The 20,070-nt window shown below is 43.4% G+C and overlaps 1 protein-coding gene across 3 annotated transcripts in view; it reads left to right on the top strand.

Annotated features, from left to right (window-relative positions):
• Nucleotides 1-11,523: 11,523 nt before the first annotated feature.
• Nucleotides 11,524-20,070, top strand: part of PCSK5 (proprotein convertase subtilisin/kexin type 5) — a 492,175-nt gene continuing 483,628 nt past the window's right edge. For all 3 annotated transcript variants that reach the window (XM_049895206.1, XM_049895204.1, XM_049895205.1), the window contains exon 1: nt 11,524-12,243. In XM_049895206.1, coding sequence (XP_049751163.1) covers nt 12,052-12,243 — 192 coding nt within the window. In that variant the 5' untranslated portion in view covers nt 11,524-12,051. The remainder of the gene's footprint in view (nt 12,244-20,070) is intronic.

Genomic DNA, 20,070 nt, shown 5'->3' on the forward strand with positions numbered 1-20,070 from the left:
CGTGAGATAAGAGCTGATTCAGTTCACTGTATTTATTAGTCTGCTTCACGTGTTTTAAATTACCTGCTGGTCCCTCTAGCTGTCTGAGGCTACAAACCATGCTCTAAGTTTTGGAGCATGAAAGACCCAAAGATTGTGAATTTATCCTAAGGAGAAAATCTAAAACACACACAGCCTTTAGTCATGAAGGTATTCTCTGCACTATTTTTTGCAACAATGAAAAATTGGAAACAATTTAAATGTCTTACAATAGAGTCTAGTAAATTATGATACATCAACTCAATGGAGTATGGTCATTAAAATGACAATTGCAAAGACCATGGAGACATATTTACGGTATATATTATGTGAAAATATAGAATATAAAAGTATACTTGTGGTATACTTATAACTTTATAAAGATACAGTTGTTTTTAGACCCAGACTGGAAGAGAGTACATAAATAAGAAAATAGTTACATTTGGGCAGTGGAAATATTACTATATTTCTCCTTTTTTCAAAATGTTCCAAATTCTTTTCTATTGTTTTTTCCAATGAAGATCAGGATGGTGAAAGAAAACATATGACAGATAGACAGATGGATAGAAAACTTGAAGCAAGAGAGGTGTTGGAAGAAACACAGGGGTAATGTAGAGTGAAGGAATTAAATTAAAGGCAAGGAGGAGATTCAATTACAGTTGCCTCACCAGTGATGAATTTTACTTGTGGCATCTGCCACCTGAACCCATCCATTTATTTTTGTATGAATCTTTTTCATTCTCGTAGTTCTTACTGGTGTGTGTGTGTGTGTGTTAGGGAGGATCCAATTGAAAAAAATGCCCCTTTGGTCATCATGTAAGGACAGCTCTGATAATAGAAATGACTTCTAAAATGAGCATTTACTGGAAACCTTAAGATGACTCTTGACAAGTGTCCATTATAATGAATTCTAACAGACTTCCCAGCTGTTTCTTATAAAGCCCGTGGAGCTTCATCACAATGAGTACATTTCAATTTAATCACATCCAAAAGTTTGTTGAACCTGGATAATTAGCATGTGAAAAGAAAACCTCTGAATTCAGTCAGGAAAGGAGAAAAAGATTTCAGACACAATGAATCCCACATCCACTTTCTTCTAGAAACTCTGGGGTAGTGTAGATTTGGATATCCATCTGGGGATTGAGCTGAGAAAGGATTGGACTTTGAGGTGAAGAGAGATGAGGGGAGGAAGTGAGAAGTAGCTACTCCATGGTGATGACAGACTTAGGAAGCCATGAAGGAAGGCCCTTAGCTTTGAAATCTCCAGTGTCTCCTCCTCAATGAACAATACAACCCACACACTTCAAGAACTTTCCACAATAAGTGACAGGTAAATGCACAGAAATTGGACAGGAGTATTTATATTTTAGAGGGATTCTCATGGTAGAGATTTTATTGTAACTCTGGAAGTAGCACAAACATAGGACTCAGAAAACCTGAGTTCCAGGCCAAACCCCGTTACTCACTAGCTGTGTGCAACTGGACAATTAATTTACTCTCCCGGTTTCTGTATCTGTAGTTACTGTGATGGTTATGACAGTGCTAAAATAATGATGAGGTCTCCACCCACCTCGCATGTCACTATAAGATGTAAAAATGATAATAACCTAAAAGTACTCCGTAAGCTTTAAAATGCTTTAACAATATTAGTTATCAAGATCACTCTGGGTCATTATTGGTCCCATCACTGTGACAGGGTTTATGTTGACCCTTACTAAAGCAACTCATCAATTTCCTTTCTTTCCTCTCACCCAGATGTTTTCAGGGGAGTTTACTCTGAATTTGTAGAAAGGAAAAAGCCTATTCCTGCCTGGACTCTATTTGGCAGAGAGCTTATCATTAAACACACAGAGGGCATGACTAACACAGGAGAAATTGCAGCATTCTAGACTCAAAGTATGCAAAAAGGGCTATCGGATAATAGACTATTGATCAGATACTTTGCTTCAGAGTCATTAGTTTCGGCACATAACTGGACCACTTCTGGAATCTCATGTCACTCCAATCAGGAGAATCAATCTGTTAAACCCAGAGATTCTCCCACACACATTTGGGCAGAAAAAGTGTTTCCTAAAATGTCCAGGGTATTAAATATAAAATCAGTTCCACGTGGATCCAATTCTTTCATCTGGGCAATGGTGTGGCCTTGAACATTTCACTGACCGTTACGTGGTCAGCTTTTTGCCTCTAAGCCTAACTATCCTTTCTTTTCCATTCAGCTTCTAGGAAGCCTAGAAGTCTTAAATTCCACCATCCCTTAGATTTCTTTTTTAAAATAATGCATAGCCCAGTTTTATAGAATGTCACTAAGTTCTGCATTGTTGACATTTTCTACAAAAATTCTTCTAATTTTTCATTTTGCTTCTAAAATGTCAAGATGCAAATATCCTATGAATTTGCCAACTTGTATCTGTATGGACAGACAAAAAACTGTATAACAAGACTAGAATAAGAAATGATAAATGATACCAAATATATTCCCTGCTCTATCTGCACAAGGCTCAGTCCATGCTCACCTCTCAGAGTTCAATATGCCTCCAGGTTTCAAAACAATGTTCTAATTATTTTAAAATAAATAGACAGCAAGCCGTATAGCAGTATTAGAGAAAGATGTTTTCTTCACCCAAACCTTAAATATGATGCACAGTATTTTCATAAAATTTGATAGTTTCATCTTCACTCACAGAAGGCAATATTTAGCCTTATACAGCCAATTCATTTTATAGTCTTATTTAGCACATCTACGAAATAGACTTTCATTGTTCATATTTGGAGAAAATTGAAGAGAGAAGCTTGCCTCAGGGTTGCCAGTGATGTAGTGAACTCTTGGTTCTTGAATTTCTGAGGAAGCCAACTAAGTCACAGGTCTTAAAAAGTAGCACTTGCCAGAGTTCATCTCGGGGTCTGTTTTTGCTTTATAAAGTATCTGGATTTGAGTTGTCACAGGGAACTTGTAAATACAGAGCCAAGCTGAAAGCCCTGAGGAGCTTTCTACTGAACTGTATTCCTTTAACCTTCAGAAAATAAAATTTTATCAATGAATTATTCCTAAATATGGGTAATCTTTTTGGAAATATAAATTAACTGCCATTCCAAATACGTAATAGGAAAGGATAGGTGCTGCTCATCAGCATGTTTGTACTGAATTCCTCTTCCAGGCAAGATAATACATAGAGATTTGGCTTTGGAATGTCTTACTGATATATGTCTTCACCACGCACCTAAGAGCTAAGGGCAACCGAAGATATTCATTTTTTTTTCTCATATTCCTAAGATCTGAGGTAGGAGCAGGGGCAGGTATCTCAGGCTGGCTTTGCTAGAGAAGCAAAACCATGAAGCCCTACATATATAAATATACAGAGAGAGAGATTTATCTCAAGGAAATGGCTCATGAGGTTGTGGAGGCTGGCAAGTCCCATATCTGTGGGTCCGGCATCAGGTTGGAGAGTTCTCCTGACTCAGGAGGTTGCAGGGGCTGACAAACTCAAAATCGGCAGGTTAGGTAGAAGGCTGCTGGCTCACAGGGTTGCAGGAGCTGTCGAATCCCACCAACTGTAGGCAGGCTGCTGACTCATGTCCCAAGAACTGGCAGTCAGAGGATGATGGGTCAGATGCAGGATCTAGAACAAGCAAGCTTTGCCAGAACTCCCATATATATATTGGAAACCCCCATTTCAACTGACTGGCTGCACACATCAGATCACAAAATGGGGGGGTGACTAACTACATTGTTATATAACTATCAAATTACATCATTACATAACTGCTAGACAACTGAGAATCATGGCCCTGCCAAGTTGACACACAACCTTCACCATCACAGCAGGGGTAGGGTAGGCTGGTATAGAGGTGGTTGAACGATAGCTACACAATGGCTGTATAATAACATCCTGAACACACCACGGACATGACGAAGTTATGTCACACACAGTGAGTGGTGAATGACCTAGATATATACTTTCTGGAAACGAAGGAATGTCTAAATGTTAAGGATATGTTCACACAGGGTATTTGTGAAAGAATGTTGTCATAATTTATATTGCCTCAGATAAAAAAGTAAAGTCATACTGAATATGTTTTGATTTTGAATGTATTATTTGGCCTAAATGAATTAGAAATACACCCTGGCCTTAAAAAAATTTTAATTTCTAGGGTCCATTTAACTTGGCCTTCCTAAGCAAGATCAAAACACGTTGAGTAAGTAATTATTAAATCTCTGATTCTCTGATGGGGTCTTAGTAATAAAAGAGACAATAAAAAGTATTGGGGGAGAGGGCTCAGTGTTAGTACAAAAAGAGCAAGCATTGACTTTTGGAAGAGGGCTATTGCCACTGACATAGGACATCCATTCCTTTTGGTGGATGAAGTTCTAAGACTTAAGCCCATTCCTTTGAGTTCTCCCATCCCTATGCTACCTGCTTTCCCCCTAAATTCAAGCCAGAGGTGGCAGGGGTTGGAGTACACATCCATCCACTGCTAGTCACATCCATGCTGAGAGATACTGCTCTGTGACAGACAGGAGGTAGAAGCTAGAAGGTAACAAGCAATTGTTTTTGCTTCCTTCTATATCTGAAGGAAATCAGCTACAACCTCACATTTTGATTCTAATTGGAAAGTTTTCTGGGAACCAGAATGTCATTACTAGATTTACATGTCCACAGAAGACAGTCAACCATGCCACTCTAAATCAACTCTAAACAGGCCCAAGAAGGCGCTAAAAGTTTCCTGAAATCTATGGGATGCTGGTCACCTGTGACTGTCCCATTATGTAAATATTATGCTATAAATGTAATAGCAAGTCCTGAATTAACTCTTGCCCTGGCTTCACATGTGTCATGGATCATATATTTTAAATGGCGGTGGTAAACAATTGTCGTTAGGTGCTGTCGAGTCAGTTCTGACTCAATGGCCCCATTTACGATAGAAAAAAACACTGATCAGTCCTGTGCCATCCTCACAATCATTGCAGTGTTTGACCCCATTGTTGCAACCACTGTGTCAATCCATCTAGTTGCGGGTCTTCCTCTTTTCTGCTGACCTTCTACTTTACCAAGCATGCAGTTCTTCTCCAGGCACTGGTCCCTCCTGATAACATATCCAAAGTATGTGAGATGAAATCTCACCATCCTTGCTTCTAAGGAGCACTCTGGCTGTACTTCTTCTGAGATAGATTTGTTGGTTCTTCTGGCAGTCCATAGTGTATCCAATATTCTTTGCCAACGCCATAATTCAAAGGCATCAATTCCTCTTTGGTCTTCCTTATTCATTGTCCAGCTTTCACATGCATACAAGGAGATTGAAAATATCATGGGTTGGGTCAGGCCCACCTTAGTCCTGAAGGTGACATCTTCGCTTTTTAACACTTTAAAGAGGTCTTTTGCAGCAAATTTGCCCAATGCAATGTGTCTTTTGATTTCTTGACTGCTGCTTCCATGGGTGTTGATAGTGAATCCAAGTAAAATGAAATCCTTGAAAATGTCAGTCTTTTCTCCATTTATCATGATGTTGCTTATTTGGTCAAGTTGGGAGGACTTTTGTTCTCTTTATGTTAATGTGTAACTCATACTGAAGGCCTTACTTGATCTTCAGTAAGTGCTTTAAGTCTTTTTTACTTTCAGGAAGCAAGGTTGTGTCATCTGCATGTTACAAGTTGTTAATGAATCTTCCTGCAATCCTGTGGCCACATTCTTCTTCATATAGTCCAGCTTCTTGGATTATCTGCTCAGCATACAGATTGAATAAATATAGTGAAAGGATACAATCCTGACACACACCTTTCCTGATTTTAAGTCAGGTTTTTTTTAAATACCTAAGGAATCTGAAATGTTAAATCGAGTTTCTATTCTTCTTATAAAATTTATTTTTGTTAACCCCAGGTGTTATGGGTTGAATTGTGTCCCCCCAAAATATGTCTTATAAATCCTAACCTCTCTGCCTGTGCTTTTAATCCCATTTGGAAATGGGTTCTTTGTTATGTTCATGAGGAAGGTTTAGTGTAAACTGTATCTTCAGTTAATCTCTTACAAAATATAAAAGGAACAGATTAAGCAAGCAGAGATGGGGGAAGGTAGATGCCGAAAAGTACATGGAAATCTCCAAGGAACCAGGAAACAGAAGCTGAAGAGACAAGGACCTTCCCCCCCGCCCCCCAGCTGAAAGAGAAAGCCTTCTCCTAGAACTGGTGCCCTGAATTTGGACTTCTATCCTTCTAAACCATGAACAAATAAATTTCTGTTTGTTAAAGTCATCCACTTGTGGTATTTCTGTTACAGCAGCCCTCAAAAACCAAGACACTAGGTATGTTAACTAAATTAATCTGAGTCCTTGGTTCATAGCACACTATCATCTTTGGCCCATACACCCCTTCCTTTTATTTACTTTTATTATTCATCCATTTGTTATTTTTCCCTAGTAGGATTACTGTCACCCAAATTAGTCTTCTGTTGGCCCCAGTTTTCTAATCTATTAAATAAAGAAGTTGGATTATATGAAATCTAAGGTCTCTTTCAGCTCTGATTCTCTATTATTAAACTTGACCAACTTTCACTACTGATTCTGAATTCTTTGTATAGGAAAACTGTTTGAGACCCCCCATAGACTTAGTAACGGGTAGTAAAATGTTCCCCCTTGGTTAGCTCCATGCTGCCCATTACCTATGTATCATTGATTCCCAGATCTCAGGTTAGAAGAGACCTTAAAGATCAATCTCCAGCAGAGGGTGTAGCAGAGGAATAAATGTGGTGTCTCAGAAGGCAAACTCTTTCCAGAATAATACCAGTTTGCAGAACCTCAAGATAATTCCTTGTGGGGTTCTTATTCACTTCTCTTTCTACTAAACTGCCTGGATTTCTGTTCATTGCATTTCACTGAAATATTCTTTTCGAACTATAAAGGACCTTGGCAGAGAGGCCAAACACTAGTGGGGCCTCATTATCAAGTAATACTTTTCTAAGTATAAGGGAGAGTAAAACTTTAAACTGCATGGTTTCCTGCCATATGGCATGTTACAGAGGAAAAGTCCAGGGTCAAATCGCACAATGCTACTCTTCGCATACAAAAAGAAAGCATTAGTGCAAGGCTTGCTCTCCCGTTTCTTTTCCAATGTTAGTGATGTGTTATGAATTTAATTGTGTCCCCCAAAGTATATGTGGTGTAAATCCTGACTCCTACACCAATGAAGAAGCCCTGGTGGCAGAGTGGTTAAGAGCTTGGCCGCTAACCAAAAGGTCAGCCATTCAAATCCATCCGCTGCTTCTTGGAAACTCCATGGAACAGTTCTACTCTGTCCTTGGAAACCCTATGGGGCAGTTTTACCCTGTCCTTGGAAACCCTGTGAGGCCCCTGTGAGGCAGTTCTACTCTGTCTGATGGGGTCACTGTGAGTCTATGGATTTGGTTTGGTTTTTGGTTTATGAATATAATCCCATTTGGGAATAGAGATTTCTGTGTTATATTAACGAGGCCTTATCATTATAGGGTGTGTCTTAAACTAATCACTTTTGAGATTTAAAAGAGCAGATTAGGCACAGAAGAAGGAAACACAGACAGGGGAAGATAGAAGCCACGGGCACATGAAGATAGGCAAGGAACTGAGGAACCGATGTTGAATAGAGGCAAGGACCTTCCTCCAGAGCCAACAGAAAGAGAAAGCCTTCCCCTAGAGCCATAGCCCTCAGTTGGACTTCTAGGCTGCTAAACTGTGAGAAAATAAATTTCTGTTCCTTTAAAACCAACCACTAGTAGTAGCTCTGTTACAGCAAAAACGGGAAAAAAAAAACCAATGAACTGTTATCTAGCAGCACTAGATAACTAAAACACCAGGTATGCAAATTAAATTAATCTGAATCCTTGGTTCACAGTTCATTCTAACTCATAATGACCCTATAGAACAGAGAAGAACTGCTCCATAGGGTCTCCAAGGCTGTAATCTTTATAGAAGCAGACTGCCACATCTCCCATGGATCTGCTGGTGGGTTTGAACCGCTGACCTTTCAGTTAACTGCTGAGCTCTTAACCCCTGTGCCACCAGGGTTCCTTTCTGTTACAGCAGTAGTAGATAATTAAGACAGGGATGGTTTTGCACTAAGCGCTGCTACTATAGGTTCCCCTTCCCTTTTGCTATTGAGGCATTTGTAACAGGGCTGATGGAGATTACCAATAGAGCCTAAGGTCATTAAATAAGACTTTCTTTGCTGCAGCTATTGGTCCTTATATGCAAGTTTCATTCTTGGCTAACAGGCTCTAACCAATGAATCTAATAAGTTCATCAGGTCACAAAGCTAGAAGCAGGGTTTGCCTGTGTGTCAGTGTGAGAGGGGCTTCCTTCCTATCATTTAGCTTTAAGAATCACTCGCAACTGAAGTGGACGATAAATGCAAAGGCCACAGGCAAGATGAATGAATCTACATTCATACGTTTGATTTGACAGATGAATGGGTTTTTTTTAAAAATAGAACTAGGTTTTCCCCTTCCAAATACATATTCATCCAAATGGAAGAATATGCCCTTTGAGTAAGCTAAATGCTGGCCCAGAGATTGGTTTACAAAGTAGGAAAGTGGTTTCCCCACTTCCTACCTCACTTTCTAATTCTCTCTCACGTTCAATGCAGTGAATGGTATCTGTGTGCCAAGCCAGGCATGCTCACAGAAAGCAAGAGTGTTGGTGGAAAGAAAAAGAGAAAGATATCACGGAGAAAAAATATCAGTGAGTAATTCTGCCACTCCTAGGAAACAACCAGGAGCCCTGATGGCACAGTGGTTAAGTGTTTGGCTGCTAATTGAAAGGTCAGCAGTTCGAACCCACCAGCCACTCCTTGGAAACCCTATGGGGCAGTTCTACTGTGTCCTACAGGATCGCTATCGGAATTGACTCGACGGCAGTAGGTTTGGTTTTGGTTTGAGGAAACAACCTTAAGGTGTTGGGAGACCCAGTGCAGTGATTCCTCTTTAGTTCATTCAGAAATTGAAGCCTGGAGGTAACATTGTTCAAAGAGAAGCATTTTGTGCTGCCTTTGCAGTCCTAAACAATAAAGACCCACACATCATGCTGCATACAAGGCTCAGGAAGTAGCCTTGCTCAGTTGTCACCAAGGCCACCCTCCTGCGGAACGTTGGCAGAGGCAGACAGGCTCTTCCTCTCACCTAGCGTTTATGCGAAGGCTCACAATTCTGAAAGAAAGGAAGACTGAAGGGTATTTTATGTGCACTTAGATTTTTTGTGTATTGAGATTCCCACTGCATCTGAAACCCATCAGCTTCCACAGAAATAATAAGCCAAGGCTCTTCTGTATATATGCAAATGGCCTAGGGTGGCAGTTAACAGTGAGCTAATAGATCGTGAAACTTTCTGGATTTGACTCCAAGGTTAGGAAGTGTTATGGATTGAATTGTGTCCCCCCAAAACATGTGTTGTAAATCCTAACCTCTATGCCTGTGGTTATAACCTCCTTTGGGAGTGGGTTGTCATTGTTATATTAATGAGGCTGGGTTAGTGTAGGGCGCATCTTGAGTCAATGTCTTTTGAGATGTAAGAGATTAAAAGCAAGCTAGCAAGCAGAGAGGGGGAAAAGAGATGCCAAGCACATGAAGATCACCCAGGAGCACAGCTCAGAAGAGATAAGGACCTTCCTCCAGAGCAGACAGAAAAAGCTTTCCCCTAGAGCTGGCACCCTGAATTCAGACATCTAGCCTCTGGAACCGGGAGAAGAGAAATTTCTATCTGTCAAAGCACCCACATGTGGTATTTCTTTTTTTTTTTTTTTAGTACTAGATAACTAAGACAGGAAGGGGTGTATACGAAGGGACTGTGCCAAACCTCTAAAGCCCAAGTGCAGGGTTTATGCTTTTCCATCTAATCACCATCATCATCCACATCTCCTCTAGAGGTATCCAGAGTCTGAATTCCACTAATTCTTTGTGCAGCTCTGCTTTCCCCTCCTCCAACTTTTCCAGTGTCCAGCACAATGCCTGGCACATTTTAGGTGCTCAAAATTGATATGTTGAATCGGTCAATAAATAAATGATGGTGGAAACTCTGATTTGGACTTTTAGTCTCCAGAACTGTGAGACGATACATTTCTGTTCTTTAAGTCACACACACACACACATAAATAAATAAATGAAAAAAAGAATACCCTTCTGCAAGTGACTGAATTCTTCTGATCTTCCACTTCATCAGTAATTTGGGAATAATATTTCCTGGGTTTATTCGGAGATCAAGCAAGATAGCATACTTTATATAGTTTGTAAAATGTCATAAAATATTATGCTCCAAGGTGCTAGCGGAGTTTTGAATATGCATGTATGCTTCAGCTGAGGGAAAAGAAAAGTGAGGCCCTAGGCAGATAAGGGAACCATCACCCAAAGTTATAGGCATCATGGGTTAATTAATCTCAAATACACTTAACCAATGCTAAGCAAGAAAAGTAGACGATGGGAGGAGGAAGAAAGACGGTGGGAAGCCCTGATGAAGGATATAGTGTATACTTTAAACTCCTGTTGAATTATTTTATAAGGGATAATTTTCTTTTCACAAGAAATCACCCACGTGCCAAAAAAAAAAAAAAAAAAGCGGGGAGGTTGCGAAAAAGCCGGTTAATCAGAGCTCCCTCTTGCCTTCTGCGAGGACCAGTGCATGACACAGTGAGGAAGGCGGCGGCCACATATTTCATTTGAACTTCCTCTGTGGTCCTTCTTATATTGAAGTCTTTCACTGTTCCAGTGCTGTGTTTGAAAAAGTTGGAAAACTTTTCCCCTGGTGGAGAAAAAGAAGCCCTTATCAGACTCAATCCAACAAATAAATAAACTATTCCCTTGGCCCACATCTCCATCCACTTTCATACCAAACATCCATAGAAGCATCTTTCCTCAATTCCACGGCTGGAATATTTCCCTCGTGGCGTTGTCTAGTGCCCGAAGCATCGATTTCGAAAGCTAGAAAGTAACACGCTTGGCTTTAGAGCTACGGTGGTTGGAGTTTTTAAGAATCGATGCGCCCTAAGGTCGTGTAGTAGTAGCTTCTCTCGGGAGCAAAATGTGTAATATAAACAGTTGCTGAACAGCATAAAGAATTAACGAAGTGAAAATCTCTGGTTATTTGTTCGGCAATTGACACACAAGTGACCTCCTTAAATACTTAGTTTAAAGACGTTCACAGCGAGGATGAATGAATCTTCAAGGCGCTAGTCTCGGACCAGCCAACGTGTAAATCTCTTTAGTCTTTCGGGAAGTGGAGGCAAATTACTACAAATCCAGCAGGGAGTGGGGAGAAGGAGGTAAAATCACCAGCCCGGAGCTCTTCTCCCAGCCCTTTGCAAAGACTCGCCTTTGCTGCCCAAGACCCTGGAGATTACAGTCGGGAGAACCCGGCGGCGCTAGGACCTGGCTGGCGCCTGGCTGCGGCCGCTTTCAGGCGGGCGGAGGAGGGAGCTGAGAAGGGGGAGGGAGGTGGGAAAGGAGGGGTGTCGAGGGGGGCTGGAGGGAGTCATTTATGCAGAGCAGGCGCTGCTGCCATTGCCACTCACACTCCCCGCGCGCTGCTCGGAGCCGGAGGGAGCGCGAGGGAGCAAGCGAGCGCGCGCTCGGAGCCGGGGCGAGCAGAGGGGGCGCCCGGCCGCTGCTGCACCACCCCCGCCGGCCGCCTCCGCCTCGCTCCGGGGCCTGGGGAGGAGCGAGGGCGAGTCGCTGAGTCCCGGAGCCGAGCCCGGCGAGATCCAACTGCTGGAGGACGCCCGCCCCACTCAGCCGCCTCCTGCACCCGAGCCAAGGAGCTCCCGCCGACCGCCTTGCTGGCCGGAGAGCGGGGGAGCACTGGTCCCCGCAGCCCCAGGGATGGTCTAGGGGCCAGAGAGAGGCTCGCTGCTGTGATCCCAACCCGAGCTCACCGCCTCCTGCTGATCGCCCAAGGCTTCGAGCCGCAGCAGCCGAGGGCTGCGCGCCGGGGCGGCCCAGGCCAGAGAAGTTAGTTGTACGGCCGCTTAGTGCGCGGAGCGAGCAAAGAGGGAACGAGCGAGGGAGGCAGCGAGGCGCCGGGACCATGGGCTGGAGGAGCCGCTGCTGCTGCCCGGGACGGCTGGACCTGCTGTGCGTGCTGGCGCTGCTCGGGGGCTGCCTGCTCCCTGTTTGCCGGACGCGCGTCTACACCAACCACTGGGCGGTCAAAATCGCCGGCGGCTTTCCAGAAGCCAACCGCATCGCCAGCAAGTACGGATTCATCAACATTGGACAGGTAATGACCGGCTGGCCCGGCCCTTGGCCCTGGAAGTTGCTGGCGAGGAGGTGCCTGCGGCCCTGCGCTTCTCGCCCCTTCCCTGTCGGCCCCCCTTTTCCAGATGTGCTTTTGCAGCTGTTACCCAAACTCGTGGGCGATGCGGGCGCGCTCTCTGTTCCTCTCTCTCTCACACACACACGCACACACACTCCCCAAAGTTACTGGGGTTTATTTTGTTTTATTGCAAGCCACGCGGGACAGGTAGAGTCTCTGGAAAAATCCGGAGTGTGCCTGCTCGCGTGGTTGTTGCAAACTCGACCTGGGACCTTTTGGCCTAGAAAGACGAGGAGCACTAGTAGCCTGAGGAAAAGTCTTGGCGCGTGGCGGTGAGGAGAGGGGGAAATTAGCTCTTTTGGGGGCGCAGGGAGTGAGACCCCCCGGAACCCGCTACTTGGGTGGGGGGAGGCTGGATAAGGAGGAGAGAAGAGGGGAAGGCGGAGAAGCCTTCCTGCTCCTACCTGAATTTAGCCCAGAAAGAAGTTTCATCTTCTTGGGCGAGAGAACCGCTGGGCTCTGGAGGCGCGTAGACTGGAGCTGGAGGGGAGGAGGGACGCGGAGAGTGAGGCAAGAAGGGTCAGACCCGGCGTCAGCGCAGACGTGGGGAGAGACCTTCCAGCTCCCTCGCCTGCTTGGATCCAGACCTGCTTGGGAATTCCCGGAAGGGGGTCGGAGCGAGAGGTGGGAAACTTCCGAGCTCCTCTGCCCGGAAAAGCCGCGAGTCCTGGGGCCGGACGTGCGGGGCGGAGAGGCGGCGCCGTGGGGCGAATTGGTCCGGCAGCTGGGCGCGGGATTTTTGTAGGGTACCGCTTAAGGGCTCTCCAGACAGCTGCCCTGTTTAGGGGGGGGAAATGCCAATAAATTGAAGTGATGTTATGGGAATGATTAGAAGAGCAATTTGGAGGTTCCTCTGGGCTTCCTAGGCTTCCTCCTTCTCCTCCCCTTGAGATTCCTCACCCCATACCCCTGCGAGAAATGGAGTGGAGAGGACTGTGTAAGCGGGTCTCAGAAAGTGATCCTCACTCTTACACCTCTTCTTTCCGGGCTGGCACGAGCAGGGGGTCCTGGCCAGACTCAGGCGAGACCCCGCTGGGGATGGGAGGCGTAGGTGATGGCGGGGTGCCCTAGCAGCAGGCGCTCTCCTGGTGCGGAGAGACGCGGGAAGGGCCGGAGCCCGCGCCCTGCGCGCCCTGCGCGCCCTGCGTGGGTGCAGGGAGAGAAAGGGGCTGGCTGGTGCCGCTGGAGCGAGAGAACACAGACGGTTTCTGATGCTACTGCGCGCCACGTCCCGGAACGCGAGCCTTGGAGCTCGGGTCCGGGAGAAGCTCGGGAACTCCCACCCCATCCTCACCCCCTCCGCCTGGGATACGCGGCACTGGGATGTTGTCGCTGCGTCTGCCAAGGCAGCGGAGGAACTGGGCAGGGTTGGGAAGAGCGAGAGCGCGAAGTCTTGCTCTTTGCCGGCACAGAGGGAGGGCATGTTCCAGAAGAGCCGGTCCTGTGGAGGACTGAGACCAGGGCAAGGGGCACGGGCGGTATTTTCTTTCTCCAGGAAGGAAGTAAGGGAAGCCAGCCAGATTTTGCTGCCTGAGTGCCTGTCACCAGCAGAAGAGTTCTTCTAATAGCTTGTTAGGAGTCTGTCGTTGCTAGGTGCAGTCGAGTTGGTTCTGACTCATAGCGACCCTATGTATAACAGAAAGAAACACTGTCCAGTCCTGTTAGGAGCCTACTACCTTTTTTTTTTTTTTCTGGAAGAAACACTGAGGCTATTCTCGTCTTTTCTACCATAAGCTTAAAGTTGTATTGCCCCAGTAAGGTAACTGGGAAGGCTAACACTGAAAGTAATACTGTTAATCTTTCCAAGCCACATCTCTCAGTTCCCAAACCACAACTCTCGGTTTCAGCTGACATTGAGCATCTCCTAGGAGCCAGGCATATTTGGAAGAATAAATTCTTGAACGTTCACTTTTTTCTTAATCCTCAAACCAACCTCATTTGATAGATATTACTTTATATACAGCAGATGAGGAAACCAAGACTTTTGAGAAGCTAAGTGACCTACCCACACAGGGTCATCCAGTGAGATAGTGGCAGCTATGATTCAGACCTAGGGCTCTCTGGTCCAGGTCCACTGCCCAGGGGACCCTGCCTTTTAGGAAATCCTTCTGTCCTTTGGCAGGGGTGGGAGGAATAAAGTAAAATCCCCATTTCCTTGAATTCTGGGTTAGTGGCTTAGTAGACTAGAAACAAACATCTGGTCTTAATTCACAGATATTAGTTCAAACAGACCTGGACTTCTTGAATCTAAGAAGCTTCACGACTGGCAAGGGTAGAAACACCTGTATCTTTTCGAACTCATTGAATAGAACGTAGATATTGCAAAACCTGGCATAGTGAGGGATGAGAAATTGTCGCCAAATCCGCTTTTGAACAGGCAGACATTGCAATATCTTGCAGCTGTGTCTGACTTTTTTCAAAAAGCCTGAAAACGAAGGTCCTTGGCATTTCATTAAAGAAGTTTGAATGTTTACATACAAATAGCACCAAACACTATTTATTGTGGTTTTTACAACACTGATGAGGAAATTTAGTGCTTATCAAGTTTTCAGAGGAGTCCTGGGCTGATGCTATAACCAGCTTAGAGAGATCAGCTATTCTTACAGTGTAAAGCATTTCCTCTGTAGATCAAAGGAGTGTAACCCTATTCTAAGTCTTTGGAGTGGTAAATTCAGTTCGCACGTGCAGTATCATTGCATTGTAAGGGCCAAAAGTATTTCTCATTCATCCTTTTACTGCACTGACCTTTTAGCACTTTAGACATCCTTTTGTTAGTCCTTCTTTCCAACAGTAAACCAGCTGTAGTTCAGTTGAGGGTAGAAAGTAATTTGGGAATGTTGTGGCTCAGAAGCTTCTCTGTTTTTTACTCTTTTGGTCTTGGGGTCCCACCTCGTGTTACAAATTGGTACTGAAACTTGTTATTTCTAAAGTCATTTAATATTCTGGCAGTATTTTTGATATCTTAAAAATTCAAGGTAAATTTTCACCACAGTAAAGATATAGTTTTAACCATCTACTTAGAATATTAATTTAGTATTTTTTTATAGCATCTTAGCACTTAAAGTCACCAGAGGTAATATTCGTGGCCTGGAGATTTCTGTAAAAAAGTATAAGCATGCCTCTTCTGTTCATGAGAGATAGGATGTGCAGAATAATGCAAGAAAGCAAACACGCAAAAAGGATATGCCTGACTTCCTAGGAAGGAACAGTAATGAGGGTTTTTTTGCCTTTGGTTATAGAGATAACGTTGTGTTTTGGTAGGTCTTCACACAATGTTTATAGTTTGTGAGTGGTTATGCCTTGAAAGTCAGGAATGGTACCTAATCATTATTATTAGTGGTAGTTGTCAGTAGCGGGCATATTTTTCTTGGTATTAGGGTCAATGGTAGAGTGCCTTGACTACAAGCACTCTTAGGATCTAGTTTGACCAGCTCCTGCTGGTTGGCCAAGGTAGGCGTGCATGGCTTTTAGCTTGCCCTGGGATCAAACAAGAGGCCTTGGTCTCACTAATCTTGTGTTTTGACCCTTCATGCTAACAATCTCTTGGTTATAGGAATGACAAAAAGCAACAAGACCTGAGGTAATGTTCGTTAATTGTGAACCTGTGTTTGGACTACATTTTCTACAAACCAGAAGGAAGGAAGAATGTCTCCTGTGACTAGATTGTTTGCAATGTGCAATGGCTGTATTTATCCTTCTGTGAGTTGCTAATCCTTGATTCCAGCTCCAAGGTAGCAAAAATCCTTTCCCAAGACACGTAACTTATCTTAAACAAGACTCCAGAAGAATAAAGCTAGTTGCAAGCAACACTGGGGGAATATTTAACCTGGAGCCCCTACTGCAAGCATTTGGACTTGGAAAGTCTGGAGATGCCACTTGCACGATCTGTGAAGTCACTGAACTTAAACAGCGCCCCTGTTCCTTCATCTGTAACGTGAGAAATCTCTAAATAATAGCGTGAGTTAATTATGCATTGCTCAGCACATAGGTAGCCTTACAGAGAAGGTTTGTTGAATCTGAGTTTGAGGAGAAAGGCTGAAATAGATGAGATTCAAACTTTACTTAGATATGGGGAAAGGGAGATGTATTTTTAAGATGGAAGATGCAAAATATGAAAATAAGGAAAATAAACTTAATGACTGAGTTAGTAGAGCCAAATCAGAGCTTTGTAGATTGCGAAAATGGTTTTCCATTTCAACTAACAACTAAAAATACTTTTATGTTGGATTCTAAATGAATAATGGCTAACTTTCCATGGCAGTGCTCTCTTCTCATGTTGATCATTAAATATTATGAGATAAGCTTAGGGAGGTGGGAGAAAGGGAAGAAACATATCTGAAGACTATTTTATGAAGCATCTTACCTGGGTAAATTATGTTAAATCAAGTTTGAATTTTTATATTTTGTCTAATTCTGAATATAATTTGTATGAGTAAATTAGAAGATGCATTTTCCAAATGAATGGGAAGAGATTCTTCAATAGGAAGAGCCTTGCTGTGTCTTGAGAGCCTCCCGCTCTGCCAATAAATTTTGACCTATGAGTAATGAAGGATACTTGCAATGTTGATAAACAGGGGAGAAAGAGGGGAGGTGGATTCTGGATGATTGTGGGTGGTATTTGAAATAGGGGATGTGACTAGTCTAATGGGAGTGGACCATCTTCCCATAGTAAGTTCTTAGTTTGTAAACAGAAAAGTACATTGATTTAGAAGTCCCAGGTTGATCTGTGTAGGATAATTTGGCTTAAAGAGCAGCTCTTTAAGCTCAAGAACTTCAGCTCTGATCTCAGCTAAGCACTCTCAAATGCGTATTTCTTATCACAAAAGGAAAATGGAGGGGGAGGAGGGGATCCTTTACTGGAAAAAGCCATTCGGAACGCATGCCCTCATGTTGGTGAGTCTGTTGCATTAACCTCATAGACTGGAATGGCTGGTATATGGCTATGGAGAATTTTGGGGGCCTAGTTGTTAAGAGGAAACCCTGGTGGTGTAGGGGTTAAGTGCTGCAGCTGCTAACGAAAAGGTTGGCAGGTCGAATCCGCCAGGCACTCCTTGGAAACTCTACGGGGCAGTTCTACTCTGTCCCATAGGGTCAATATGAGTCCACTTGGAGGCAATGGGTTTTTGGTTTCTTCGCAATGGAAAACTGGATTTTTGTGAGCCCAGAGGAAGCTGAGTTTGCCTTATCACTATCTTTCTTGGGCTTATAGCCAGAGACCCTATCCTTAAAGGTCAGCCAGAGAAGCAGGGTAGTGCGCTGAGAAAGTTTCCAGCAGTGATTCCTTGGCTGAAGGAAGGAGTCTTGACCCCAGAGATATCCCCTGCGTAGGGAGGGGTATTTGCTGCCTTGTCCATTCAAGTTGTATGAAGCTGTCTAGGTTTTCTCCAAGCCTGAAGTATCCATAGGTATGGCTCTTGGAACTTCATCACTCAGTCAACTCAGGTTGGCTTCAGTGATGAGATGAAGCCAACTTTGGCTTCTTGGTTGGTGACAATGAATGCTTGTGAATATTCGTGCACACTATATATCTTCGGTGCGTGTGAATGTCCACAAGCATTCATGTTTTTGTATTTTATGATATTTATTTATATATAGTAACATAAAAATAGAAATGTTTTTATTTTTTATCAAAATAATATATGCACATCATTTAGAGTGAAATTATCCATGCAACATCCTCAGTAGTTTTGGTAGATTTCACCTCTGCCTCTATGGATACCAAAGAGGGTCAATCAATGCAAATAATCTCTTCAGTTTGGGGTAATCCTGGGAGGAAAATGAGACCAAAGGAAAGAAGACTAGGAATCAGAAGGTTTGAATGAAATTCCTGGATCTTTCTTTTTTATTAACCAACCTGATCCTTATTTCCTTCTTTTTCAAACAAAGGACTGTAATACCTGCTACATCCACTGATATTGTTGCTGTGTCAGGTGCCCACGTAATGAAAATGAATATAAAAATCAAGGCACATGAAGCATTACATGATCTCTAAGGCTACCAAAGAGATGCAAAGACTGCAAAGGAAAATAAGAGAATGCTGTGGTTAATGGGGGTTTCTGTAATGGAGCAGCTTACAATTTTCCTGATTTTTTTGAGTGCCCATGGAGATTTAATGGAGGATGAAATGGAGGAGAAGGGAAAACCAAAAAGCCCATTGCTGCCTTCCAATTCATAGTGATCACATAGGACAGAGTAGAACTGCCCCATGGGGTTTCCAGTGAGTGGCTGGTAGATTCGAACTGCTGACCTTTTGGTTCATGGCTGTAGCTCTTAACCACTGCACCACCAGGGCTTCTAGGGGGAGAAGGGGGAAGGAGGAAATTCAGTGCTTTGTCTGATTCTTCTGTAAGAGGGGAGTGATAGCTACGCTTCCCTGGGAGCCACAGAACGAGGTGTGAGGCTGGGGCAACTGACTAGAAAATCAGCCAGCTAGGGCTCCCCATCTTCTGGTTGGCCAGCTTGGTTTATGGTACACATACCATATGGTGGTTGCAAGATTTTTTATTTAAAGAATCAAAATGTATTTTTGATTTGACTTGAATGTGAGTAGGTATAGGGGAGTGGTGGGAAATAAAATTGAAATATAGATAGGCCCATAAGGAATAGGACTCTTTAGGGGCAAGTGTCAAAAACCCAACTCATACTGCTTAAATAAAACTAACAATCAGATACAGAAACAAGGACTTTATTGGTTTAAACAGATTCCGTTATAACTGCCCTTATGCACAGTTCTAAAAACAGAGAGCTGAACCCTTTTTTCAACCAAACCTTACCTGATTTGCATTTTCTTTGTGGCAAAACCTATCCTGACCTAAACTGACATGAAGTTATTCATAGTCTTTATTTTACTTAATTAGGGCATTAATTTGTTTTGTTGCAGAAATATTAATGAGTTTGATTACAGGGATGTTATCCTTAAACCAGGTATACTCCAGTATATACCCCATTTTACTTTTCTCAGATCTGAAGAATTCTGAAACACATCTAGATCGAAGAATTTCAGAAAGTGCTCATGAGTTTGTCCAGCTGAAAAGCCAGGGGTAATGCCAGGCATCTATTTCCTCAGTTTCATTTTTAGGCTGATAAGGTGGTTAAGGAACTCGGCTGCTAACCAAAAGGTCAGCATTTGAATCTACCAGCCGCTCCTTGGAAACCCTGTGGGACAGTTCTACTCTGTCCTATAGGGTCGCTATGAGTCAGATTGTAAGAGAAGTGTTAAAACATTACACGAGCCTGAACTTTGGAGGAACGATCTGCTCCCGTGTAGAGAAAAAAAAACAAACCCATTGCTGTGGAGTCTATTCCAATTCATATTGACCCTATAGGATACAGTAGAACTGCCCCACAGAAGATGTCAACAGTATCATGTAGGATAAAAAGCTTTATTGAAGGCCTTTGAGAAGGAGAGACACCATAACTTATTGATTCAACAAACCTGAGAGTGTACCAGGTAATGCAGAGATTTAAAAAAGTTTTTTTTTACCCATAACTATTGTGGTGCAGTGGTTAAGCACTTGGCTGCTAACTGAAAGATCGGCATTCAAACCCACCAGCTGCTCCTCAGAAGAAAGATATGGCACTCAGCTTCTGTAAAGATTTACAGCCTGGGAAACCCTATGGGACAGTTCTACTCTGCCCTATAGGGTCACTACGAGTTGGAATCAATGGCATTGGGTTTGGTTGCGTTGTCATTAAGACAAAAACTAATGGAGGCGTGGGTAGTATAGCAGT

The sequence above is a fragment of the Elephas maximus genome, chromosome 9, assembly GCF_024166365.1.
Source record: "Elephas maximus indicus isolate mEleMax1 chromosome 9, mEleMax1 primary haplotype, whole genome shotgun sequence".
Taxonomy (NCBI): domain Eukaryota; kingdom Metazoa; phylum Chordata; class Mammalia; order Proboscidea; family Elephantidae; genus Elephas; species Elephas maximus.